The 27,305-nt window shown below is 43.9% G+C and overlaps 1 protein-coding gene across 3 annotated transcripts in view; it reads left to right on the top strand.

Moving 5' to 3' along the window:
• SLC35F3 (solute carrier family 35 member F3) overlaps window positions 1–26,869 on the top strand; it is a 291,217-nt gene extending 264,348 nt beyond the window's left edge. For 2 of the 3 annotated variants that reach the window (XM_054023503.1, XM_054023504.1), the window contains 5 exons: window positions 6,483–6,702; window positions 15,570–15,695; window positions 18,404–18,596; window positions 20,240–20,329; window positions 25,214–26,869. In XM_054023503.1, coding sequence (XP_053879478.1) covers window positions 6,483–6,702; window positions 15,570–15,695; window positions 18,404–18,596; window positions 20,240–20,329; window positions 25,214–25,458 — 874 coding nt within the window. In that variant the 3' untranslated portion in view covers window positions 25,459–26,869. The remainder of the gene's footprint in view (window positions 1–6,482; window positions 6,703–15,569; window positions 15,696–18,403; window positions 18,597–20,239; window positions 20,330–25,213) is intronic. The other variant, XM_054023505.1, reaches the window with a different exon arrangement.
• Window positions 26,870–27,305: the final 436 nt, after the last annotated feature.

Genomic DNA, 27,305 nt, shown 5'->3' with positions numbered 1-27,305 from the left:
AGTTAGAGGCAAAAAGGCGCTCTTTAAAAACTGGATGTCAAATCCTAGTGTGGAAAATAGAAAACAGCATAAAATCTGACAAGTGTAATAAGGAAGGCCAAAAAAGAATTTGAAGAGCAATTAGCTAAGGACACAAACACTAACAGCAAAAAACCCTGTAAGTACATCAGAAGCAGGAAGCCTGTTAAACAGTCAGTGGGACTACTGGACGATTGAGGCACTAAAGGAGCACTCAAGGAAGACAAGGCTGTTGCGGAATAGCTAAATTAATTCTTTGCATCAGTCTTCACTTCAGAGGATGAGTGAAGATCCCCACAACCAAACCATTCTTTTTAGGTGGCAAATCTGAGAAACTGTCCCAGATTGAGGTATCGATAGGTTTTGGAACAAACCAATAAAATAAACAGTAATAGGTCACAAGAACCACATCGTATTCATCCAAGAGTTCTGAAGGAACTCAGATATGAAATTGCAGTTCTACTAACTGTGGGGTGTAACCTGTTATTTAAATCAGCCTCTGTTCCAGATGGTGGATAGCTAATTTAATACCAATTTTCTTTTTAAAAGGTTCCAGAGACGATCCTGGCAATTACAGGCCAGTAAGCCTAACTTCAGTACCAGGCAAATTGATTGAAACTATAGTAAAGAACAGAATTATCAAACAAACCCAATATGTTGGGGGAAAGTCAACACAACTTGCCTCACCAATCGATTAGAATTCTTTGAGGGAGTCAACAAGCATATGGAGGAGGATGGTTCAATCAATATAGTTTGCTTGAGCTTTCAGAAAGCTTTTGACAAGGTCCCTCACCAAAGGCTCTTAAACAAAGTAAGCTGTCATGCAATAAGAGAGAAGATCCCCTCATGGATTAATAACTGGTTAAAATATCAGAAACAAAGGGTAGGAATAGTCAGTTTTCACAACAGAAAGAGGTAAACAGTGGAGTTTCCCCATGGGTATGTACTGGGACCAGTGCTGTTCAACATATTCATAAATGATCTGGAAAACAGGGTGAACAGTGTGGGGACAAAATTTGCAGATGATACAAAATTACTCAAGATAGTTAATTACAAAGCTGACTGCAAAGAGTTGCAAAGGATTCTCACTAAACTGGGTGACAAAATGGCAGATAAAATGCAATGTTGATAAATGCAAAGTAATAAACATTGGAGAAAAGTATCCCAACTATACATATAAAATGATGGGCTCTAAATTAGCTGGTACCACTCAAGAAAGAGATTGTGGTGTCATTGTAGATAGTTCCCTGAAAACATCGCTCAGTGTGCAGCAAGAGTCAAAAATGCGAACAGAATTTTAGGAACGACTAGGAAAGGGAGAGATAATAAGACAGAAAATATCATAATGCCACTGTATAAATCCATGGTTCATCCACACCTGGAATACTTTGTGCAGTTCTGGTCTCCCCATCTCAGAAAGGATATATTAGAATTGGAAGAGGTGCAAAGAAGAGCAACAAAAATGATTAGGGGTATGGAACAACTTCCATACGAGGAAAAATTAAGAAGACTGGACTGTTCATCTTAGGAAAGAGGCGACTAAGGGGGAGGCTATGACAGAGGGCTATAAAATCATGAATAGTGTGGAGAAAGTGACTAAGGAAGTGTTATTTACCCCTTCACATAACACACAACCCAGGGGTCACCCAATGAAATGAATAAGCAGACATAGGCTCTGCACCCACTGGCAGCTCCCTCCCCCCCGCCCCAGCTCACCTCCGCCTCTTCCCCTGAGCGCACCGCCGCACCCTGATTCTCCCCCCTCCCTCCCAGCACTTGGGAGAGGAGGCGGGGCCAGGATGGGGATTTGGGGAGCGGTTCAATAGGGGCAGGGAGGGACGGAGTTAGGGCGGGACTTTGGGGCAAGGGTGGAGTCGGGGCGAGAGCAGGGCCGGGGGCAGGGCCGGGGGCGCGAGCACCCACTGGCGCAGAAGAGAGTTGGCGCCTGTGTAGTCAGCAGGTTTAAAACAAACAAAAGGAAATACTTCTTCACACAGTGCACAGTCAACCCATGGAGCTGATTGCCATGGGATGTTGTGAAGGCCAAAAGTATAAATGGGTTCAAAAAAGAATTAGATAAGTTCATGGAGGATAGGTCCATCAGTGGCCCAGTATGGCCATTCTTATGTTCTTGTCAGTGATTGCTGTAGGCTTTTCTTGCAGTTGCTTTGTGGTAAGTGTTGTACGGATATAATGGCCACCTACTGCAGGTGTGTTGTGTTCTTCTGCTATAGAGTACACTCTGGGGGAAGACACACACACACACACACACACACACACACACACACACACTTTTAATCTCCATAGAGCTTGTCAGCACAGATCCCAGTTACTCATGCTGTGTGCTGGCATCACATTGTTTGAAAGTGCAGTTGTGTTGTAATTAGTGCCAACAACACAGGAGATATTCCTATTTACAAATATTTATTTTAGTTCTTTTTAAAAGATGCCCATTCAGTGTCCTAAGTGCATGTGCCCATATTAAGACATGGCAATAATTTAGGACCAGTATCCAAGAGATTGAACCCTCCTAATGAAAGTACCACTGTCTCCATCTACCTGATCACCCTCTCCCCATGCCCCAGAAAAGCCAAAGACCAGTCTGGCAGCAAAACCAGGGAGACCAACAAATTCAGGCTTTGGCAAACTGAAGCAGGAAGAGTTGCACAGTTGAGGACCCTCACTGAGAACAACCTGCCACCTGCACCCTCATAATGAAACCAGAGGCTACTAACTGAAATGCTTCAGATGATCTGAAGTGCTGGAGGCACATCACACAAGGCAAGTTGCAATCTCTGACTACCTAGAGTTGGTAGACAGACAAGCAGGCTCCAGTCCACTTAAAGCTCTATGGGCATGATCAAAAGCCCACTGAAGTCAATGGGAATCTTTCCACTAACGTCAGTGGGCTTTGGATCAGGGCTTTAACAAAACTCCATGACCTGTGTTGCGCAGGTGAAGCTAGATGATCATAATGGTCTCTTCTGGCCTGAAAGGCTCTGAATCTATAAACAATTGATAATTTTTTCTTGAGAAATACGAAGAATATTTTTGTTACTAGATGAGATTGTTTAAATATTTAAAACAAGTCGCCTCCTTCAGTGTATTTAAGCATGCATGGATGGCAGTGGGACAGAACCTCTGATCGAGCATACGATTAAATTGATTTTTACCAAACAGTATTCATAAAACATGAAGATTAAAACATTTGATGTGCATCATGTACTTGTGCGGCCGGAATAAAAATGATGCACAGCATGCTGATATTTAAGAAACAGCTGCCTCCAAAGTGTACTTAAGAGGTATTTAATGAAGAGGCCAATTATCTATTGGTGATTTCACATCCAGCCTGTGTTGTAACTACCATAACTCCAGAGGTCATGTCTTAGTCCTGTCTCGTTTCCCATAAAATGTCTGCTCTGGGGTATTTATCTAACATTATTCATCCACAGCAACCTTTGTCAGATGCCTGTTGGTAAGTCTTCATAAGTAATGGGCTTTTTCCTTTGAGCACTGTATTGTTTTGGTCTCTTCTGATGATGCACCAAGAAAACATTGAGCTGCTCTGATAAATAACTAGGAAAATGTCGGGAGAGAAATCTATTGAGAGCAAGCTGTCATACTTTGAAGGATTTTGTGCATAAAAAATACCACATATCCCTCAGATCTCCTTGGACTTTATTAGCATGATGTTTAGAAGGCACCAAAAATGAGTAGATTTAGGGGTGGGTATATTTTTCAGCAACAATAACCCCATACTTGTCACTTACCTGGAAAAGCACGTGGCCTGATGGTAAGAAGACTGGGGTTCTGATTTTCCATCTTCCCCCCTTTTGTAGTCCTTTATACATTTGCAGAATGCAAAGAGGGTACAAAAGACTACCTAATCAGAATGGTTGTATTTTACACTGGTTTTGTACTCTTTTTGCACAGGTTGAAGTGATTATACAAGGTTCAAGGCAGTGTAGAATCTCTCAGGAACCTTTTGTGTAGAAGAGCACATATTCTGATCCCAACTGAACCACTGACTCACCGTGGACAAATTTCTTGACCTCCTTGTTTCTCAGTGAAATCCAGCTAAAAAATTAGAAGGACCTAACCAAAAACCTGTTGCTTTTCAAAGAGGAGAACTCCTCCAAAATGTCAGAGAGCAGCCCTTCCCAAAGCAATACCATGACAACATTTCTGAAGAGCCCATTTGTGTGTGTGACGGAGGTAGCTCGCAGAAGCTCTAGATTACTATTCTTTCCAATGTGGTAACGCCAAAAGGTCCCAGGATTGGGTCCCCATTGTGCTGTGTGCTATGCAACTAAAGAACAAGACACAGTCCCTGCCCACAAGAACTTGCAAAGTAGAAACCCCAACCCAGGCAGGTGATGGGGAAAGGGTGATAGCACACAAGGGCAAGCAGAGCAATTACGGTGATGGATGGCAAACAGCATCTTTCCTTCATTTTTGACTTAGTGAGTCAAATAATTGTTTTGTTTACATTACCAAAAATATTGTTGTAAGGGTTTTTTTTGAGGGATGGGCACTCAGGGTTGAAGTGGGGAAGAGGAAGGGATTTCTGAAGTAAGAGAGGAAGGTAAATAAAAGAAGAAAAGCAGAGAGGAGAGAGAGGGGGGAGGGGAGAAGCATAAGAGAAAGGCAGTTGCTATGGTTGTTGAGGGGGAGGGATGAGGAGCTATCAACAGCCAATTGCAATACAACAAATGAAAAAAAAAATTCTGGCCATGATTCTCCAGGGCATAAAGTGACCTTAACCACTGGGGCACCCAGCCCAACCAGAATCCAGGTTTCAGAGATGAATTGATGTCACCAGGCTGTGAAGACTCTTCCCGCTATCTGCTGCTACTTCCATGTGGAGGATTGCAAGAAAGGCAGAGGGCTTGGTGCTCTGGTGGGTCTCTCAGGGTGCAGGAGTGGGCTGGAAGGCCCTGGTTTACCCTCTCAACTCTAGTTGGTATGGATTGTTTTGGGGAAAGAGCTCAGAGGGTCTGGTAAGGGCCATCTGAACATGTCATTAGTCTGCAAACAATATTCTTCAGATTACAAATCCCTGTTTCCATTTTGCATTACTGAATTTGCATGCAAACAACTTGGCTAGCACATGCCATTTTAGTTTTATAGTAGTTATAAAGCCAATGACTCTTGATTTTTAGCTTACAATGTTTACACCAAAAAAGATGTCCTACAGCTGTGTTCTTGACCCCTCTGACTATCTAATCCCTGCTTTATCAACATCTCAGCTCTCTGTTTGACATTAAACATCATGTTTATACTGATGACACCAAACTTTTTCCCATCCATCCTTTGTCCCTGCCAACATCTCTCTTTGTCATATATTCCTTAGTGCTTGGTTCCACTCAAATTTTCTCCACCCTATTGTCTCCAAGTCTGGTTCCTTCTGTTAGACTAGAGTAAATGCCCTAATGCTCCCCAATTTCTTCCATCTACCTCCTTGACTCTGATCTCTCCTTGTCAGATGTACCAGAAATGATCCATCAATGTTTATTTTTCCATCTTACCAACAGTATCTGCAGGACCTCCTATAGCTGGACCTGGATTCATAATATTATTCATACCTGCCCTTATCTTCACTTTCTGTCTGCCCACTTCCTTAATCCATGCACTCCCAACCTCCCACTTTGATTACTACAACTCCCTCTGGGCTGGTCTCCTTGCCAAATTTCAGCTTGCCCAAGAACACCTGTATTCCATCAAGAACTCACAGGCATAACCTCATTTCCCTGATCCTTATTTATCTTCACTGACCCTATTGCCTCCTCAGACCTGACCTTACCAACTCCCTTTTCCTCTCCTCCATTCATTGAACTGGTTATGGGCAAAGCTTAGTCCATACTGTGAGTCTCTGACAGTGGCAGTGCCTTTAGCCACATCCACCTGTCTGATGGAAAAGCCTTGTCCTGAACTTAGTTCCAGTGAGTCCCCAGCCATTTCAAATCCTGCCTTAATATCCATCTCTTCTCTTTTCTGCTTACTGGGGAGGCCGCTGGCTCAGTGGCTAAGGCAAAGAGTTGGACATCAGAAGGCCTGGATTCTGCTCCCAGCCTGGCCACTGATTTGTTGGATGATCTTGGGCAAGCTAAAGAATCACTTCTGTTTCCCCAGCTGTAAAATGAGAATAATGAAACAAAGCGCTTTGAGAAATATAGATTAAAAGTGCAAGGTGCAAGCACCTTATTAATATTGTAGTTATTCACTTTGATCCCCTACCTCCACCTTTCACCATACTCTTATGTGCTCATCGTTTTCAGTTTTATAATCCCTTCTGTGTGTTCAATATTTTTGTGCAAATGATGGCTTTTGCAGCAGACTGAAACTTGTTACCCTTCTTGTAGGAAAGACTTGGTACCAAAAAAGAGCATTTTAATTGGTACGACGCATGAAGGACTTGTTTGCCACTCAGGTATAATAACATTGCCTTTCTTTCCTTGTTTTAGGGAGTGCTGCCGATTTTTTGGAGACAATGGCTTGACTATGAAGGTGTTTTTTACCAAGGCAGCACCCTTTGGTGTTCTTTGGACACTCACAAACTACCTGTACTTACATGCAATAAAGAAAATAAACACTACGGATGTCTCCGTGTTGTTCTGCTGCAACAAAGCTTTTGTGTTCTTGCTTTCATGGATCGTTCTCAGGGACAGGTTCATGGGAGTGAGGGTAAGTGTCTCCTTATCTCTCTGTCTGTCTCCCTCCTTCGCTTTAACCTTTTTCCAATTGGCTCATTTAGATCAGCATCTGACACTACTAACAGCAGGTTTCTCTGATCTTTTAAAGAGGTAAAGTCATGAGATGAGTCAGCATAATATCCTTACAGAGCTTGCAGTCCTCCAGCCCTGGAGTCTGTGCAGAAATGCATTCATTACAAAACAAATCAGCGCTGAGAACCATCACTGTGTGGATCTCTCTCAACACTGCAGCCTCCTCTTCCTAGAACTTGCTCTCTTTCCTCACTGTTCCTTCCAAAGGAGATAACTTATCCCAGTCTGTGACATGAAGGATAACTGGTATCCCCGTGTGGTCATGAACATTTATCATCCCTTTCCTGTTCTCTTTCGATTAGAAAGGACTGAGCCTATGGTACTTAGAAATTTTTTTTTTAACTGTGCATTTCTATGGGTGCTTTACATGTCCTTGTGCATTTTTTGTCCATATTCTGTGAATTCATTGGGGCAGCTCATATCTGCATATGACACAAGCCCTGTGGGATTGGAGTATTAAGTTCTGTGTCATACCTGGTTGTGGATAGCAACTGATATAAACACAAATGTGGCTAATGCAGCTCCTATTTTTCAAGTATCTGTTTTTAAAAAGGTTTGTTTCTGTGTGGAAGGGCGGGGGGGCAGGGGGAGGAGAGAAATGCCCCTGTAGTGTGCTCAGCAATCCATTCCATGACTGCACAGTTTGGGCTAGAATTCAGTGAGATCTTGTGTACTAATACTACCTAACACAGTCTGTGTAAGTCACTCTGGCAGGTGAAGAGCTAGAGAGAACTATCGGGTCTTAGTTTGTGTCCAACAGGCTAGATAGAGGGGAGGAATTCTGGGGCAGAAGATCACTGAGTGGGGCATTGTGGAGGTTGGAACTTGCCAGCACAGCTCCAATAAAGCACAACTCCAATAAATTCTCTGTTAGATTTTCTGCTTAATTCTGTGGGCCCATAGGTGGGAGACAGAGATTTCCCTGCAGCCTGCCCAACCTCTGCATAGACCCTGCAGTCACACAGAGCCCTCTGTTTGGTCCAAGAGGTGCCACCAATGCAGCTTACCCCTTCCATGGGAAAGATGGAGGAGGGTGCCCACAATGCATAGCTTTGAGGGACGATCTGATCCAGAGTTCCCTTTGCAGTTGTTAGAATTAAGTCCTGTCTCCCTTATGCCCTTGGAGAACATTCCAGCCCTTAGAACCAAGAGGCAGCTTCTCACATTCCCCTCTGACGGCAGAGGCAGCACCAATCAGCAGTTGGCATTCATCGGCATTCCCCAAAAGTGACATGGTGTCAGGTCTGTGGCTCCTGTAGTGGGGCTGAAAGCAATTACAGTGTGAAGACACCAGCGATTTACTCCTGCCCCATTACACCAGCTGAAGTGGAGATGAGGAGTCAGCTCTCTTCTCTGTAAGCCTGGGCAATATTTCTAGTTTGTTTTCAGAGAGATTTTAAACCCCAGGATACGCAGAGATTAAAAATTAACTTCAATAGAAGAATTTATTTCTGTGTGATTGAAAATCTTGAGCCACATTGTTGTTGTTGCAGCCTGGCCCTGAGGCTATAATAGGGAAAATTACAAAAGGTACCAGCAAAGGAGTACCTTCCTTGCCCTTCCAGCTGTTGTCTGCACATTAATCTTTCTGACTGACTTGACACTGAACTTCTTTTAACTGGGGGGTGGGGGGGAAGGGGGTTGAGTAACAATAAGGGAGCCTCTGTAGGAGAGCTGTAGTGATTTTAGGGGGTGACTGTAATGCTGGTTGTGTTGTCTTTTGGATAAGAGGAAAAAACGATCAGGGTCTCTAGCCTTCCCATGGGACTGTTAGTAAGTACCCCGTTATCCTGGTCAATTTCTAGTGGAAAACATTTACATCCTTCCCTCTTTAATCCTCCTGCATTTGCAGCTGGAGATGGTATTCCTAGTGACTTTCCAAAGCAGTGTATAGTGTTGCTGTACTCTGTTAAACAACTGATGTGTTGCACCCATTTAGGTGGCTGCATTTCTATGGTTAGTGATGCAAAGATTGTAAACATGTAATCACACACACAGGCAAGAGAGATGGTGTGTTGGCAGAATGCTTTGTAATCCTGCTGGATGAAAAGCACTGTATAAATGGAAGATACTGGTAATGATGCATTCATGTCAGAAGGATCGTATCTGGATTCCTAGGCTCAGATCTGGGGTTTTGGCTTGATTGAGTACAGAGCTAATGACTGAAGATTGGATACAGGTCTGAAATTTCCCCCGTTTCAAGAGAGGAAAGGGAGTGAAGTGATGAATGGGCTGGATCTAGGGTTTGGTCTGAAGCATCTTTAATTATTCTTTATTAATTTTTAATATTGTCTTGGGATAAGCCAACTTGTCAGCAAACTAGTAGCAAATAAATGGAGACATGGTTCTCCAATAGTCCCTGATAAGGAAATAGTGCTTTACAACCAAGGTATGCCAAGGTATCTCCACCTGTCATTGATGGCATGTGGTACCAGAGGGAGGAACAACGTGACAAGGAAGGTTATATATCATGGAGAGGTGCTGTACCCCTTCCAAACTTCAGTCCTCCACAATGGTGCCTGGCACTAATCAAAGATTTAGTCCAAGTGGTTTTCACGAGGAACTGTCTCCCATTTGTGCTGAATGAGAGTGGCGTGCTACATTCTCCTCACCCAGTTATTAATTGGCAAAGTGCTAGAGGATGAAGGAGAACTTTCTGGGATACTTGAACTTCTTGGATATTAACTTCTTGTCTGAGTAGGGACAAATGTATTGCAGGTGTGGGATGTATTTTCTTTCCCCTGGAAAATGGGGCAGAAAGGACAGGCTCTTCCTTGACTCCTTCGTATCTTTCATGGGGATTAGCAATGGCTCCTCCAGGGGAGGGCTTGGGCATTTTGGTGGAGGGAAGATGCTGCAATGGGATTTTGTTCTTTCTTTTCACTGTGTATTGAGTAGCAAGTGTGCTAGGGTACTTCCCTTTATGATGGGGGATTTGAATGGAGTCTCCTCCTCTTTCCTTGTTTCATGGCTGGCCACCTTTTCTTCCTTCTGTTCCTTCTCGTTTTTGTAAGTTCCTGAGTCCTGGTGGAGCTGATCTATTCAGGTACAAGGACAAACACCACATGTTTGGAATTTAATTTGGGGGTGAACTTCTAAAATGGTGGGCCCCTTTCTAAAATCAGGAGCTAAGTGTTCGGAGTCACAGTTAGTTGTTAGTTGTTATTTACCTCGAGGCCAGGGTCCCACTGCACTAGGCACCCTACAAATATATAAACCCTGCCCCAAAGAGTTTATAATTAGGGCTCCGTGTCTGTCATGGAAGTCATGGATTCCGTGACTTTCCGCAACCTCTATGACTTCTGCAGCGGCCAGTGCAGCTGGCCCCGGGGACCGCCCGAGCAGCAGTCACTGGGGCGGCCAGAGCAGCCGCTGTTCCAGCAGCCCCTGGCAGCTAGTGCCACTGGCCCTGCCCCTCCCAGCAGCAACAGCCCCTCGGGGTGCCCCCTGCAGCAGTGGCTGCCCCAAGATTTAGTCAAGGGTATTTATAGTATAAGTCACGGACAGGGCCATGAATTTTTGTTTATTGCCCATGACCTGACCATGACTTTTACTAAAAATACCCATGATTAAATCATAGCCTTATTTATAATCAACTGCTGATGCGCTGCACTAGTATTTCAGATTCTGTAAGGCAGCGAAGCCTCAAGAAATAGTTAAAATCAGATATTGAGGGCTCAGTTCTCCACCATGTCCAAGCTCAGACACAGTAGAGGTGGAAGAGGTGCAGGGAGCTGGCCTTAGATGCCTAGTCCTGTGTTCATCAGCCCCAGTGGAATTTAGAGCAGCCTGGGGTCTGCTCTAACTTACACCAGTAGAGAAGCAGGATAGCAGAATTCTGCTCAACCAGATCCCTTCCTCCTCCCTATGCCAGGGATGGAACTGAAGCCGGTGGCAGAGGAGTTGCCTTCTCCAGCCATACACAGTGGAGAGTTCCCTTACGTGAATCTATTCACCTTGTGCTGCCTGGGCCTCCAGCCTCCTGAGTATGTGTGTGTGCATGTGTGTGAGCACGTCTGCATGCTGCTACACTCCAGAGAAGGGGAGGATGGTCCCTGACTTAGTGAGCAAGGGCCAGAGACTTAAAGGTATTTCGGTGTCTAAAGATGCAGATAGGCATCCAGTGGGAGTTATGTGCCTAGGTGCTTTTGACAATCGTTAGGTGCTCCAATACCTTTAAAAATCTGGCGCCCTGTGTGCATCTGCACTCCAGCATGGAGGATGTTCTTTTGACCTCCCACTTGCATGTAAAGAAACTTAAGCTACTCAATACAGCCAGCTTTGGCCCATAGCTAGAACTTCCATGTCCTCCTGGTTTCGATAGCAGCAAAGATGGTGATCAGTCAGGTGCTGCAGGCAAGTAACTTCCTCCAAGGCTAAAACCAACACCACTCTGTGAACTGGGAGGTGTTTCAGAGCAGGCAACTTCAGTGGCCTCAGAAATGTTGCGTAATACATCACTGGGAGCCTGGAAGTCTTTAGTTAAGATTCAGCATTCATGTAGCAAGTTATCAGCTTTATTGAATATATGCCCTCTGGCTGGACAGAACTAACTACAACTTCCAAAAGTCCTGTCTGAGCATGCACTGGGGCTTGTGAGAAACCTCACATGGGTTCCTCACTCTGCTTTGGTTGTGCCAAAGTTCGGGTCAAGAACAGAGAGGGGTTCTTCCCTGGTTATTACAAGGAACAAGAGATCCAAATCTGGCAAGCCTTTCTAGTTCATTAACAAACTGATGCTTATTCTAGAATAACTTTTGAGGGCTACACTGTAGACTTTATTTGCTCCAGAATAATTAATGATCTTTCACTTTTGTTTCACACACACACACACACACACACACACACACACACACACACACACCATCTTTATACTTCTGTCCTTTTCGCTTTATTTTGCCACAGGGCGATTGTCCGAATAGGGCAGGAGATATCTTACTTCCTTAACACAAGTCGGTCCAATGAAAGATATTACCTCATCAACCTTGTCTTCCTTAACACAGGATAGATATCTACAGAGGAAATGACTACCTTCAGAATTCCCTCCTAGAGCACCATTCCCCTACACTGTGTCTCATTTTCATCACATAGGGCGTTATTAGGAAACGTATAAATATCTGCAACCCAGAAGCTATGGTGAGCCAGGAGTTCAAGCAGAATGTAACAACATACTTCATAGGCTGAAAAGCTTTCAGAGAAAATGTGTGTAACATTGATAGGCAGACTAAAGTTTAATCCAAGACCATATCTGGCATTCATGACATGCTTGATAAAGAGGCTGGAACCTCTGTAAGAGAAAAATCACTAGTGTGGATTTAGTTGCTTTAGACTTTGACATCTGCGTTCCCTTTTCATGCTACAATCAATAAACTAGTCCAGTATTCAAGAGAAGTAGCCAATTGCTAATTCTGCATACGTGTTACTGTATATCTAAGCATGCCATGTCAGTGTGATTTGAAGCTGGAAACGCACCCCAGAAATCAGAGAGTGCCTCCCTCTCCTGGGAGGCTCTGCCCACTGAAATTAGTAGCAAAACTTGATCATTCTTTCAAAAGTTCATAAATGCACTTTTGGAATTCTAGTCCTGCAGAATTGCTATTCTTGCTAGTGCAAAGTCAGCTGTGGCATTTTTTTTATCACGTTCCTTTAAGTCAATATGTGTTCTGCAGCTAAATCACTGCAGGTTTTGATCTCCTTGGATCTCTCAAGTTAAGGAGGGTTAGGCTGGGTTAGTGGCTGGAAGACCTTCAAGGATAAAACAGATGCTACAAGAAGTGCTGAGTCTTGGGGTGTCTCTCTTCTTTCTGAGTCAGTATAGAACCAGTGCCTTAGCATTGGTGGTATTAAAGGGCATTGTATTGCTGAAGGTGCTATCTTTCAAATGAGATATTGAGACATAAACCTAGCATCCTGACCACCTGTATTCATTACAAACCCATAAGCCTTTTTCTTTCCTCAAGCATCGGTGTGTTAACATGGATAGCATTGCCAGTTCTGCCTACTATGCAGTTTCAGTGAAATGCAGTACTTTTCCCTTCCTGGATTTAAAATTTTTTTTTAGAGTTTTAGTGCACTATTAAACACAGGTGCCATCTTTCACTTCAGAGATGGATACACTTCAATTGTGGCAAAAGTTATCCTGGTAGAGTCGATAGAAATGGGTGTGAGTTAAAACCCCATATCTGAGTACCCCCAAAATTTAGTAATGTGTGGATTCAGATCTCACCTTTGCAGCTCAGACCCCTCTCAGCTTTAATTAGTTTGTAAATCCTTTTGGTATCCTCCAGGATGAAAGAGGCTATATTAATTTAAGATTAGGCTCTTTTAACTTTATGCAAGTTGAGCTCAATCCTGCATAGTGCTATAATGATAGACTCAAGCAGTTCAATCTATTTACCTTAACAAAGAGAAGGTTAAGGGGCAAGTTGATTACCATTTATAAGTATCTACACGGGGAACAAATATTTAATAATGGGCTCTTCAATCTAGCAGACAAAGGTAAAACAAGATCCAATGACTGGAAGCTGAAGCTAGGCAAATTCAGACTGGAAATAAGGCATAAATTTTTAACATGGTAATTAACTATTCGAACAATTTACCAAGGTTTGTGGTATTCTCTATCACTGGCAATTTGTAAATCAAGATTGGATGTTTTTCTAAAAGATCTGCTCTAGTTCAAACAGGAATTATTGAGGGAAGTTCTATGGCCTGTGCTCTGCAGATCAGACTAGATGATCACAGTGATCCCTTCTGGCTTTAGAGTCTATGAATCCTGCGAAGTGCTGAGCTCTCTCAACTCCTATTGTAGTCAGCAACTTGTCAGGTCAAACCCCATCTCATTAGCATTTCTAATATTGAACATTAATTTTAGCTAAATAAAGGTCCCAGCTCTATACAGAATAGATACCATTTTCAAATGTTTCAGTCTCTTCTGATTTTGTCCTTTGCTCTGCTCATACGACTCTAACTCACTAAAGAAACTCTAGCAAAATTGTACATTCATGCACACAAGAGTAACTGTGCAGGTAGTGGCATACCCATATATAGAAACAGGTTGCATGTTTGATTACTTGTGCATGTACACCTTTGCGGGTGCAACCTAGAACCTTAGTTTTAAAATTTGGCCCTAAGTCTGTAAACTGCCTCCATCCAGCTGTGGTATGTCAGATTAGTTAGTATTTATACTTTTCAGCTCTCTCTTGTTGCCTAAATTCTATTATATTCTCTACGGCTGTAGATTTTTGGACTCTGGAAAAAACTGATGGGTTCACCTGCCTGAAAGTTGTATAACCTTATTAGGATTATATACGATATATAGGATCCCCTATATATGGTTTGAATAAGATGGGTTATTCTAATTACATCACAAAGAAAGCAAAGATTGTGAAGCCTAGATATAAGGTTTAAACAGATGCCTCTCACCAAAACCACCACTGGCATCAACTGGCCTCCCTGTCGGTAGTGCTGGCAGAGGCATAGGATTGAATGGGCTTGGAGATTGAATCCTTCCACCCCTAGAAGGGCACACCTCCAAACAGTGTTGAGGAGTGCTGGTGGGGCAGTGTGGCGAGACCTACACTGTCATGAGCCAGGTTGTTCCTATTGTGTAGAAAGAGAAATTTACCCTCAAGGGCAGTCAGTCCAGCATCTTCAATGAGCAACTAAAGTTCCTCGGGCAAAAATAGCATTCAGATTTTGATGCTCTGAGGAGTGACATTGCAGCATTTACCTGGCTGACACATAAAACCTCCCTTTCCTTTCTAAATGGAACATGTATGATATGCTGGTCTCTCCCTGGTTTTCCAGCCACTCCTTTTAGAATATACAAGCAAGATCTTGGGGGGAGTGAAACAGGGATTCTCCTATTTTTATTGTAACTTCTTTCCATCCCTTTGCTTCAAATGCCCAGGATAGCTGAGACACTGTGCTGACTTTCTTCCCCGAGGGATCCGTATGAATAGTCTATGAAGCAGGAGACATCCTGCTCTCACCACTCTACTGTGCCTACTGATCCGCACTGTCAATACTAAATACGCAGCACACAACCAATTTTCTCAGCTAAGCTCTTCTCCCAAATCAATGTATACTCTATGCTCATTGGGTAGAATTTTCAAAAGCACTCAAGTGATTTAGGAGCCCAAGTGCTACAGAAAGTCAATAGAAAATGTGCTCATGGGTCCTTCAGGCACTTCTGAAAATCCCATTCAAAATGTAAACATTCTTCTGAGTCATAAAGTCTATCTCCCCCTTTACATCTGAATAAACTCACTGGCTGACTTGTAAAATACTCAGATATTCTTTATTTTACTGTTTTTTTCAATAAGCCCCTTCCCCCTGACATCTCCCCCGGATTTTAGTTCATTCCTTCAAGCACTGGGAAATTCAAAGTCATATATTATTGTCAAACACCTGCTGCAGGGGCCACCTGCTATCAAGACTCAGTAACAAGGCTGAAATTCCCTCTTCAGGTTTATCAGAAGACAATGCTCTGAAGAGCACCTCCTCTCTCTCCAGTTGCTCTGAGATCTGACACAGTCTCTTCTTCACCGTTCCTTGCATGCAGTTTCTCAACCAGCTGGTGGGGCTTGCATATACTCTTAACACATTAGCAGACTGCTCTGCTGTCTATGGTTGCTCTTTTCTCATCAGTAAGGCTTGAAGTAGATGGCACAGAAATGTTGAGCTCTCATTCAGAACGGCTCTTAAATATTTCAGTCACCGGGGGCTGTTAAATAACACTTCCTTTGTTTGTTTGCTTCCTACCAGATTGTGGCTGCTATACTTGCTATTGCAGGGATAGTCATGATGACCTATGCTGATGGATTCCACAGTCATTCAGTAATTGGAATAGCACTTGTTGTGGGATCTGCCTCAATGTCTGCTCTTTATAAGGTAAATACACACAAACCTCTTCGGGCTAAAAAATGTTGACCACCTCGTATTAATGAGCCGGTCCCAACTTACCACCAAATACTGCCTCTCCTAAGCTTTATGCAGGGCAACATCGCATGCTCTTTTTATGGATACCTGCTATAAGCATAAAGACCAGTTTAACATTGGAGAGAAATATTTATTTACGTTGGCATCATCTGTCCCTATTTAAGGAGCAATAAGTGTCTACTTTCGGGGGGGGGGGAATGACTCCCACCAAAGAATCCATCTGCTCCAATGCACTTCAGCAGGAGCTGCAGGTGCTCAGCACCTCTCAGAATCAGGCTCCTTTCATTTAGGGGCCAAATCTTAGCAATCCAAGTCTGAAAATTGTGTCCAAAAGCTTTTTCAAGCTCTTGGCTTTTAAAGTGTCTCCGTACCCTTCTGACTCAGACCCTGATTCAGCAATGTGCATAGCACAGATCTAACTTTAAGCATTGATTTTTGTGGGAATAGTACATGCTTAAAATTAAGGCGCTAGCTTACATATTTTGCTGAATTGGGTCGTCGGTCTGGGGACGGGGAAAGCTTCAGCTTAGGTTTCACCTTCTATGAGGTTACTATAAGTTCGCCAAAGATTGCAAGAGGCCTCCAGTAAAAAAAGGGAAGTTGAGCCCAGATGCTGTAGCTCTAATGTAAACAACAACCATAGGAACATTTTGAAAACCTCTAAACTTGAATCAGTCTGTCTTTAGCCCTCAGAAAGGAGGAGTGACCGGGCTAATGCTACTTTTGGGGGCTGTATTTGCTTTTGTTTCTAGGATTTTAATCAGTTTTTCTTTTGTTCAGAACAAGGAGCATGGTGTGATTACTGTCAGAAATTACAGGAATGACTGGAAATTAAAGTCCACTCCCTCCTAGTCAGTTCAGACAGAACAGAATTGATTTTCTGCCTTGTGTTTTTGTTTATTGGTGATAAAAGGGACATATGAAGACATAAATGTCATGTTATGCACATATCGGATTTTCCCATCACCGTTGCAGGAACAAACAGCTGACACTGGCTTGTTGTTCCAGTCCTCTCCTGCAGCCCCTTAGCCATCTCTGTTACACAGACACATTCACTGTCTGTCTCCCCCGTTCTCACTCCTTGTCTTTACTCAGTGAAATAACCAGACAGACTGCCCTGAAGGTGTCAAATGAGGAGCAACTGGAATTCAGATTCATTAAAGACCTTCTGATCCATAATGGACTCAGAATAACGAGTATGAAAAGTAGCTGCTTTGGCCAGCTCTGACTGTGGAGATATTTCTGATGGTTTCCTGTCACTAACATGGTTTTGTGTGTTGTATTAGGATGTTCTCAGCAGAATAAACTCACTAAATAAAGGAGAGATGGTGGCTAATTGACTCTAACAACAGCAGCACTGCTAGCACACTAACCTCTTTAGATTTTACTTGATACACACTAGTTTGATGTAAGACAGAAACTCAATGTCTTTAAAACCATAGTGAAATAGGAACATAGGACTTGCTATCCTAGAACAGTACAATGGATCGGTTAGTCTAGCAACATTCAGGCTCCAGCTCTTGCCCACATATATTGCATGCATCAGAGCAAGGCGAAAGTTGCAATGCACCTTGGCTAATTTGTGCTTTGCTATTCCGGAGCAGGAAATGTCTTTCTGATGCCAGCTTATGATGGGAAACAAGCCATCTGACAAGTCAATAGGAACACCAAATGAGCCTTCTCCCTCACATTCATTATGTTATATCGCTCTAGCATATCACCTCTGACTCCTGTTCTCAAAGTAAACAGACAGGGGGTCGCAAATCACTCCTCTTTGTACTGCTGATCATTTCCACTGTCCTTCACTGGGCCTCTTCTGTTCCTGCAGCATCCTCCTGTCTGAGATAAGGTTGCCAAAGCTCAGTGCCCCCTCGGCTGCAAAAGTGGGATTGAAGGGGCATGGCTGCTGAATTGCCATCACATCCCTCAGGGCAATGACTGTAGGTCAGGGCTAAGGCACATTCATGAGGCGACACAGGGAGGCTGGTGAGCATGTTGGGAGAGTATAAAAAGTAGCACTTCTTCATGTAATATCTCAGGTATAAAACACTGCAGCTCTTTTCTCCAGCACAAGATTACTGCTCAATTTATTTCATTTAGTATATTTACAGAGCTCCCAATAGTGTGAGAGATGCTTTACACACACATATATTTTTCCAGGCAGGAAATATTATGATTGAATTAAGGTTGCGTGTACGTCAGGAACCGAACATTAAAATCCTTATAAGAATGTTCTAATGAGTGGGGAAAAAATCAAAAGCAGGAGATTGAGAGTTATGGTTACTATTACAACCAGGATCAGGGCCTAGCTAAGCAACATGCCAGCCAGACAAAGGAGGTCATGCACAGTTATTTGTTCCCCAATTCTTTCATTTTTAGTTTTAGTTTTACTTTTTCTAAAAAGAGCATTACAAAGAAAAACAGGTTTAAGGGAATACGTTGGGGAAGCCACACGCCACTCAAGAAACTTCTTGTGTAATTCCTTCCTGTTTTGCAGGATAAAAAGAGCTGAGCCTCCTCCACATACATATTTTATGTTGCATTAGTGGTATCAGCAGCAGACGCAATCCTTGCACTAATATATTGCTGGAGTGGAAAAGGGTCAGCTGATCAGGCATGTTTTTGAGTTAAAGCAAACCCACTTATTTTTCCTCTTGCAGGTTTTGTTCAAACTTCTCCTGGGCAGCGCTAAATTTGGAGAAGCCGCCTTATTCTTGTCTGTGTTAAGTGTCTTCAATGTCCTTTTCATCACCTGTATTCCTGTCATTCTGTACTTTACCAAAGTGGAATACTGGAGCTCTTTTGATGTTATTCCTTGGGGGAACCTTTGTGGATTTTCAATTCTCTTATTGAGTAAGTAAATGCTGTAAGTTCATAACACTCTCTGATGGGAGCGGTAGCCAGAGGCCACACACCCCCATGGAAGTTTAGATTTTTCTGAAATGGTGTAGATTTTTATTTTTTTCTGCTCCCAAAGTTTAGCGTGAGACATCATCTGGAGGGCCCATTGCACAGCTACAAATGTAGGGCCGGGTTCCTGTGATTTCTGTTGGGAATAATACTTACTGCCATGCAGCGTCCCACTGACGGCCACAGAACTCTTTCAGTAGTAAGCACTGCACTCGGTCGAAAGGGTTTGCAGAATCAGACCCATAAACTTTGTCCTAATGCATACTCATAAACTCTCCTTCACACAAGTGCAAAAGGCCCATGGTTCAAAGGGAATACCCACATGTTTGAAGATGCGGGCTTGTCAACTTTCCCAAGCTAACCAGAGCTAGGCCAGTTCAGCCACCGTCTCACCAACTAGCACTGAAGTCAGTGGGACTCTTCCCATTGACGTCAATGGTAGTTAGATTTACTCCCTAAATGCATAGGAACCTCCAAAGACAATCTAGTGTACTGCAGTACTGTTGGTGGTTCAGTAGGTGGCACTCTTTGCTTTAGTTAATGACAGGGCTGTACTGTGCTACTGAAGGAAGCGTTTGTGGATGAGCTGTAAAACAAAAACCTTGACTACAGGTGAGCACTAAAGATGCCATGCCACTCTTTGCTAAATTAGAGGTATTCACCTGTTGCCCTGGCCAGATTCTAATTTGGGTAATTACATTCTGCCCGCTAAAATGTGTCAATTGGAAATAGTATTTTCCCCTTCTTGTTCTAGATTATAGTGTAGTTCTTTGTGCTTTCAAGCAGCCGCCATGTTCCACTACAGAAGTGGCTGCATTTTAGTTATTAAGCCAAGGCAATAGTTTCAGTGCAGAATTTGGACTTTGGTGTCCTTTGAGTTGAAAAGCGCCATATCCATGCAAACAGTCATTTCTAGAATATTTGAACATACATTGTGGGTCAGACTCCCCGCTGGCATATCCTTACTGACTTCAGCGGAGTGAGACCAGGGATGAAGTTGGTTCCCCAACAGCTATTTATTTGTCATAAAAACTCTATTTTAGTCATATGTTCTCTTTTAAAATGAAATGCTGTTTATCAAACAGGTTGAATATCATCAAGGTTAGATTTACAATATGTGCAGCCATCATCTACAGGCAGTTGGTATGCAAAAATGCCTGGAAACAAATGCCTTTTTCACCCAGGATTTCCCAAATGAAGACATTAAATTTTAAAATGGGAGGACAGAATGGATAATCGTAGGGAATGGGGACTGTCATGGGGATGTAATTGTGTTATTGATCACTACTGTGTGATATGGGATGTATTCTGATCTGTATGGCCCCAATCCTGCAATCAGATCCCAGTCAGCAGAGTCCTGTTAAAGTCAGTGGGCCTTCCATAGGCTCAAGGCTCTGCCCAGGCAGATCAGATTGCAGGGTAGGGGCCTTTGTGTACAGGTAACTTCCAGAAATACTAACGGGAGTTACCTGAAGGCTGGGAAAATGGACCATTAAATACTCTCTTTGTACTGTAAAATAAGCTAAGCTTGGTTTCACAAAAACTGTGTATCTAAAAATGAAAGTTGTTTTTCTTTCTTACTTCAGCATTCAATATTCTATTAAATTTTGGAATTGCTATTACATATCCTACCTTGATATCTCTTGGAATTGTGCTCAGCGTACCTGTCAATGCAAGTAAGAATTTTTAACTTCCTTTTTTATTTTACTATATATACAAAGCTTATTAATGTTTAAACATTCAACAGAACTAAAAACTAAGAGCTTATCAGAGGTGAATAAAATGATGTTTTGTCTCCATACACACAAAAAGCAGAGAACAAACTGGTTAAAACAATATATATTTTCCTGCATTACATATTTTAATATTGTTCTTTAAACTACAGACCTTCCAAAGAAGATAGGATACTGAAAAATAAATCGATTTGAAGTCAGTCATCCTTGTGATTGGATGAAAACTAATAGCTGAAGAAATGTACTGCTAATTGAGTTCTTCACCAGTTCAAGGGAACGTGTCTAATGCTAAACATACGTAGACCAATCATATTACATTTCAAAATAAAATTCTGAGAAATCACGCTGGGAGGTGTATAATAGTAACAGGGGTGCTGGAACAATTTTTATAGTGGGGGTGCTGAGAGCCATTGAACCAAACTGTAAACTCTGGATATAATGGAAACACAAGAAGTCACGGGGTGCTGCAGTATCCCGCATACCCCTAGCTCCAGCACCTATGAACAGTAATAGTTCAGCCTTGGGCAAGTAAAATATCATTGGTGTTTAACATCCTCAATCATTATGGTAAAGATTAGGCAAGTAGATTTTGGAATGGGCTGGTAAATTTTTATGACAATTTTGTAAGTCTTCAACCTATAGCCCCTCTCAAGCAAGACTTTCCTGAGAGATAAGGGATAAGCAAGAGCAGCCACAGAAACTAGTGCCTGGCCTGGGAGTTAAGGGGAGAGCTGGTCAGAAAATGGTATTTTCCGTGGAAAATGTCTAAAGAAATGAAAAAAATTCTGAGTTTTCAACAAAATAACAAACAATTTTACCAAAACTCAAAACTATTTTTGGCTTCTTAAAAAAATATTGAAATTTTTGAATGAAACAAAAAATGCCTGTGCAAATGTTTGCTTTGGGGGAAAAAAAACAAAAAAAGTTTAAAGAGGAGAATTTCAACCAGCTCTATTTATGGGGCTTTGAATCTCCCTTCCATTAGGCAATGCAACACCAGCACGTAATGGGAGAAGAATTGTCTAAACTGGGAATCCTCTGTCTGCCTCTGCTCTGCAGGAAAATGTGTCTGCCAGCAGGTTTCCCCTCCATTGCCAGGGTTACAAAAGGAAACAGGAAAAACTAAACACTAACTCCCACACCCGTCCCAGGGAAAGGGAGACCATTCCAGCAGCTTCTCTGATTCAGAATCTAGGGGAAACAGAATGTGCCTGTCAGTTGCCTCTCCCCTCTTGGCTAGGGTTACCATATTTCAGCAAGAAAAAAAGAGGACGGGAGGAGCCCCGCCCTAGCCCCGCCCCTGCCCCTCCCACTTCCCGCCCCCCCAGAACCCCCAACCCTCCCCCCGTTCCTTGTCCCCTGACTGCCCCCTCCTGGGACCCCTGCCCCTAACTGCCCCCCAGGACTCCACTCCCTATCTAAGCCTCCCTGCCTCTTGTCCCCTGACTGCCCCAACCCTTATCCACACCCCCACCCCCAGACAGACCCCTGGGACTCCCACGCCCCATCCAACCACTCCCCACTCCCTCCCCAGAACTCCCAACCCATCTAAACCCCTCTGCTCCCTGTCCCCTGACTGCTCCGATCCATCTCCCCACCCCTGCCACCTGACAGCCCCCCCCAGAACTCCCAACCCATCTAAACCCCTCTGCTCCCTGTCCCCTGACTGCTCCGATCCCTCTCCCCACTCCTGCCCCCTGACAGCTCCCCCCCAGAACTCCCAGCCCCCTACCCCCCCCGCTCCTTGTCCCCTGACTGCCCCCTCCTGGGACCCCTGCCCCTAACTGCCCCCCAGGACTCCACTCCCTATCTAAGCCTCCCTGCCTCTTGTCCCCTGACTGCCCCAACCCTTATCCACACCCCCACCCCCAGACAGACCCCTGGGACTCCCACGCCCCATCCAACCACTCCCCACCCCCTGACAGCCCCCCCCCAGAACTCCCAACCCATCTAAACCCCTCTGCTCCCTGTCCCCTGACTGCTCCGATCCATCTCCCCACCCCTGCCACCTGACAGCCCCCCCCAGAACTCCCAAACACTCCCCCCCTGCTCCTTGTCCCCTGACTGCCCCCTCCTGGGACCCCTGCTCCTAACTGCCCTCCAGAACCCCACCCCCTACCTAAGACTCCCTGTTCCTTGTCCCCTAACTGCCCCCTCCTAAGACCCCCCCAACTGCCTCCCAGGACCCTACCCCCTACCTGTACCCTGACTGCCCAAAACTTTCTCCACTCCCCCCAAAAAGCCCCCCCCCCCGTTTCTTGACTGCCACCTCCAGAACCTTCCTGCCCCCTGACCTCCTTACCCTGCTGCTCAGAACAGGGTGTTGGGCTCTGTGCAGCCGAGCCGGACACGTGGCTGAGCTCCCCAGCACAACAAAACCCGGTCTGGCCCTGCACAACAAAACCCGGTCTGGCCCTGCACAGTGCTGCCGGACTGGGCTGCAAGGGAGCTGCCGGCTCAGAATGCAGGGCGGATCCGGCTCCTCTACAGCTGCTCCTGAGTCCAGCCCGGGACTTCCCTGCAGCCCTCCCAGCCGCTCGCTCTGCTCTGCGGGGGGGGGAATCCCGGACATTGTGAGTGCTTTACAAATTCCCCCCGGACGCTATTTTTAGCACACAAAAGGAGGACATGTCCGGGTAAATCCGGACGAATGGTAACCCTACTCTTGGCTCTTCATAGTGGGGAGGGTGGTTGGGAGCACCACAGTTGTCCTCCAGCTCCTCACTCTGTGCATGCACCCACTCTCCGTCTCTCACATACACTTGTTTAGCTGGCCCTGGGCCTGTAGGGGACATAGGCTCCTTTCAGATATATTTATTCTCTTCCCCATGTCTCAGCACACAAGGTGATGCAGAATCACTTCTTTGCTTAACATCAGCAGTCATGAGGCCATATAGTCACCAAGTGTGGTTAGCTCCCCTCTCCTATTATCTATTTTAGCCACAGGCTTGTGTATAGCTTGAGGCAGCTAAAGCACAAAGCTCCTCTCCCCAATGCACAGCTGTGCAGGGGAGAAGAGAAGATGTGAGGTGCCAATGCAGTGACTGCTCATTACTGCCCTGCAGTCTCCTGCACAGCAGAACTGCCCCCGGTCCTCTGCAAGAACACTTTCAGCAGATACTCAGGAAGAGGAAAAGAATGCATATCCACCACCACTATGCAGCAGGCACTCTGAAGCGAGATTGGGAATGCAATACCTCTGAGAGGCTTTGGCATTTAAAACTTAGAAGTAAAAGTAACTTTTAAGGGAAATAAAATTTGAGGCCAAAAACTTTCTAGTGGAAAGTAAGACGTGGTTTTCTCCAGTGAAAAAACAATGTACTCCAACATTATAGTATTGTAATTACAAGAGCTCTTTACTACAATGTGTTGTGCTGCAAAGTTTATTTCATAATACGACAATGTGATATAGCAGTTAGCAGAGGGCCTTGCAAGTTAAGAGCCTTGAGTTCTACTCTCAATTCAGACACTGACTCACTGTGTGTCCTAGGGCAAGTCACTTGATCTCTGGGGGGGCCACAGCTTTCTCATTTCTCTAATGGAGCTAAAGCTTACCTGTCTTTGTACGCCACTTTGAGATTGTCTGCTGCAAGGTGCTATGTAAATGTGAAATATTGTTACATGTTCAGCGCAGATCTGTGTGTGCCAGGGTTGCTAAATCTTGTCTACCAGGGCTGCACATTCACACTGTAGCAGCTGGTCCAGTGCAGCTCTACCCTAGCATCTTTTGTGCTTCCTCCTGTGTTGCTTCCCAAAAGGCACTGCAGGAATCAGTACAAAGGATTGTGGGTCACAGCCAGGATCTGAGGAGGATGGTCGCAAGTGGCCTAACAAATCTGCCTCAGTGGCGGAAATACAGGGAATAGGATCGGGCTCATACCTCCCCTCCCCCGAACCTCAGACACCTGCTAGTCACCATCTTGAGAGTCACAACCCAGAAGTAAAAAAACACTATTCTGATAGCTGTGCTTGGAACTAATGAACACACTGGTTATGCAATGTCCTTTGCCTTTTAATCCAAGTGTGAGGCTATTTACACTTAAACAATAAAAGTAAAAGCCTAACCTCTTTGCTCTAATGAATAATCCAGATAAAAGAACCTCCAGAGCTTCTTAGGATACATCTGCACTGCAAAAAGGTGTGTTCTTAACTCAGGTTAAAATGACAGTGAAAGCAAGTCAGCTTTTCACACAGGATGGCAGCTTGTGTTCCTCCTCAGATTCCCCTATAGGTTGAACTCAAGCTGTTAACCCAAATTCAAAGCTGAGTTGCCATGTCTTCATTGCTGTTTTAAACTGAGTTAAGAACACGGTTTATTTATTTATGTATTTATTTGCTTATTTTTCCCCTCAGTAGAGCCAGGTTAGGGAGGTGAACGAGATGCACACCTGAGCTGTGGTGTCAGGAGTCTTTGTAAAGCAAGGATAGGCAGCAGGCCTTGCTGTACCTTTAAGTAGCCGCCTGTCAGTACTGGCTAGTGTGCAGGGTGAGAAGTGCAGTGCCACACAGCACCCCTGGCTCTATTTAAGGTAAATTCTGGCGGCTCTCTGCCCTTGGTAATCTGGACTCACTGAATGCCCAGGTTAAACTAACAGGGAAAGCTCTAGACCCACAAGTCTGTCGCTAACAGGCTTGTTCTCCAGTGTTTCATGTCCAGAAGTCCACTCGTTCTAAGCGAGCGAGACCCCACCTATATTAAAAGCCTGCCCTGTGCTGCTTCTCTGCAAGCAATGTACTGCAGAGTGTATGTGTGGGGGTGCGGGGTGGGGTGAAATGTGCCCCAACGCTGTGTCCCTTTTAATAATATCAGTTCAATGTTTCATACAGTTGTTGATCACTACACGAGTGAAATTGTCTTCAACAGTGTCCGTGTAATTGCCATTGTCATCATTGGCCTGGGCTTCCTCTTATTGCTTCTACCAGAGGAATGGGACGTCTGGTTAATGAAGCTCCTCACCCGCCTCAAAGTGCGGAAGAAGGAAGAGATCCCCGAGGGGAACGGAGACATTGTTTCAGGATTGCAGAGCAAAAGCAGGAGAACTCGCCCTTCCATGTCATCCTTCGCTCATTAATGTTATTTTTATTGAAACTCTGTGATTAACATTGTATGTTATGATTCAAGGGTCTTTTCTTGCGAAGCACATACGTCCAGTATAGTGTACATACCTGTACAGTTTTGATATGATACAGTCTAAGGCATCAAGTTTTGGCATGTCCAATTTGCTTGCACTTTTTTCACATCAGACCTTTCACTTAGAAATACCACTTTAAAAAAAATCAAAAGAAGAACCTCTCTCCTCTTTTTCAGTGAATGTAATGTATAGTCAAATTATCTTTGCTTATATCATTTTAAAGATCAATTTTCATGAGAAGCAGGGCAGATATTTTGAACATTAGAAACTGAATGACGCATCACACACTGTGATTTAAAATGAGCAGATGCTATGCTACATCATATGTTTATTTTCTACCAGAGCTATACTCGTAACTTTAAAAGTTTTCAAAAAACCAAAAGCAAATCTTTTGGGGAAGGTGGGAGAGGAAAGAGAGGGAGAATAGGAAACTGCTCCGTGAAGATGAGTGCACTTTGTGCCAGGACAAGAGTGAGGTTAAAGTGCTAAAAGGCTTGCACTGAAGTAATACAGGAGAAGCAGTCAAGAGCCCAGTCTCCTTATAATGCACATGACTGCGCTCCACGTTTAAGACCATGCAAGAGAAATACAGTGCCTTCTACAGTATCCTAGTCTTTATCCGTGTAGAACCAGATCACTCTGCAAGTAACTTCTGCCATTTTACAATATAGGGGGCCCCCAGTGCTCCTAAAACTCCCATTGAAGTCAACAAGTGCCCACTGAGTCACAGACTTCATTGGGAATTTAGGGGGATCAGAGGCTGCAAGTTCATGCCCTGTGCACCTAATTCTCTTCTCACTTGCACAGATTTTACCCCCAGGTGGAGTTACTCTTGATTTACACTAGTGTGAGTAAGAGGAAAACTTTACTTGAAATAAAATTAACAAGGAAGCTGACAGCCAGGTCTAGAGAAACACGGTTCATGATGTACAGTTTGAGCCCAACAAGGTGAATTGCCAGTTGCTTTTACTCTACAGTTGGGAGTTTTAAAAAGAAATGTACGATATTTACATCAAATGTAATGTAACACCTTTTTATGAAACTTGTAAGCACCAGGATGTTTACTTATGCGATTTAGGTTCGCCATTAACTTTCTATCTGTGATAGATCACATGCTATGTAAAAAGGAAAAAAAGTTATAGTTTACTATTTTTGAAGTTTACATTGTTGCATACAAAATTAAAATGTTATTTTCAACGGTTGCCATAAGCTGATGGTACCTGCTGTCACAGAGGCATACTTTGTGTCAGGCAAGTGTGACGTTCACTTTGAAACTTTTTAGCAAATGAATTTCAGAGTCCATTATCTGTTTGGCAAAACTAATTAATAAAAGATTTAAAAAAAATCCCAAGTCAATGACTGCTATGTTTTTTCTTCCCGCTGCGCTCCCCCCAAACTTATATTAATTTCATTCTTTCTGTTTGAAATACTTTATCAAAAGTGATGAAGAAGGAGAGAGATGAAATACAAAAATATGGCCCCACTCCTGCAAAGGAATCTACAACCACAGAATCTTACCCCCCCCATGCACAGCCCCACTGATTTGGCCGCCAAAGAGATTCGTAAGTGTGGTCTCATACTGCCACCTGGAGTCCCGTGGAAGTCAACAAGACTCCCTGTGGGTGTGAGGGGCCATTACTGACTGATTGCAAGAGCAGGACCCATAATACACAACTATGGGCCAGGATACTGTATTTAGGCACCAGTCAGAAAAACATAAGCCCAGCAGGAGGAACATAGCAGGGTAAAAGTTGTCCATCCAAAGTCTGACATCTTTGAAACCACCA

Source organism: Malaclemys terrapin, chromosome 3 (assembly GCF_027887155.1).
Source record: "Malaclemys terrapin pileata isolate rMalTer1 chromosome 3, rMalTer1.hap1, whole genome shotgun sequence".
NCBI lineage: Eukaryota > Metazoa > Chordata > Testudines > Emydidae > Malaclemys > Malaclemys terrapin.
Note: the sequence above shows the minus strand (reverse complement) of the source record. Positions and strands in the feature narration are given on the sequence as shown.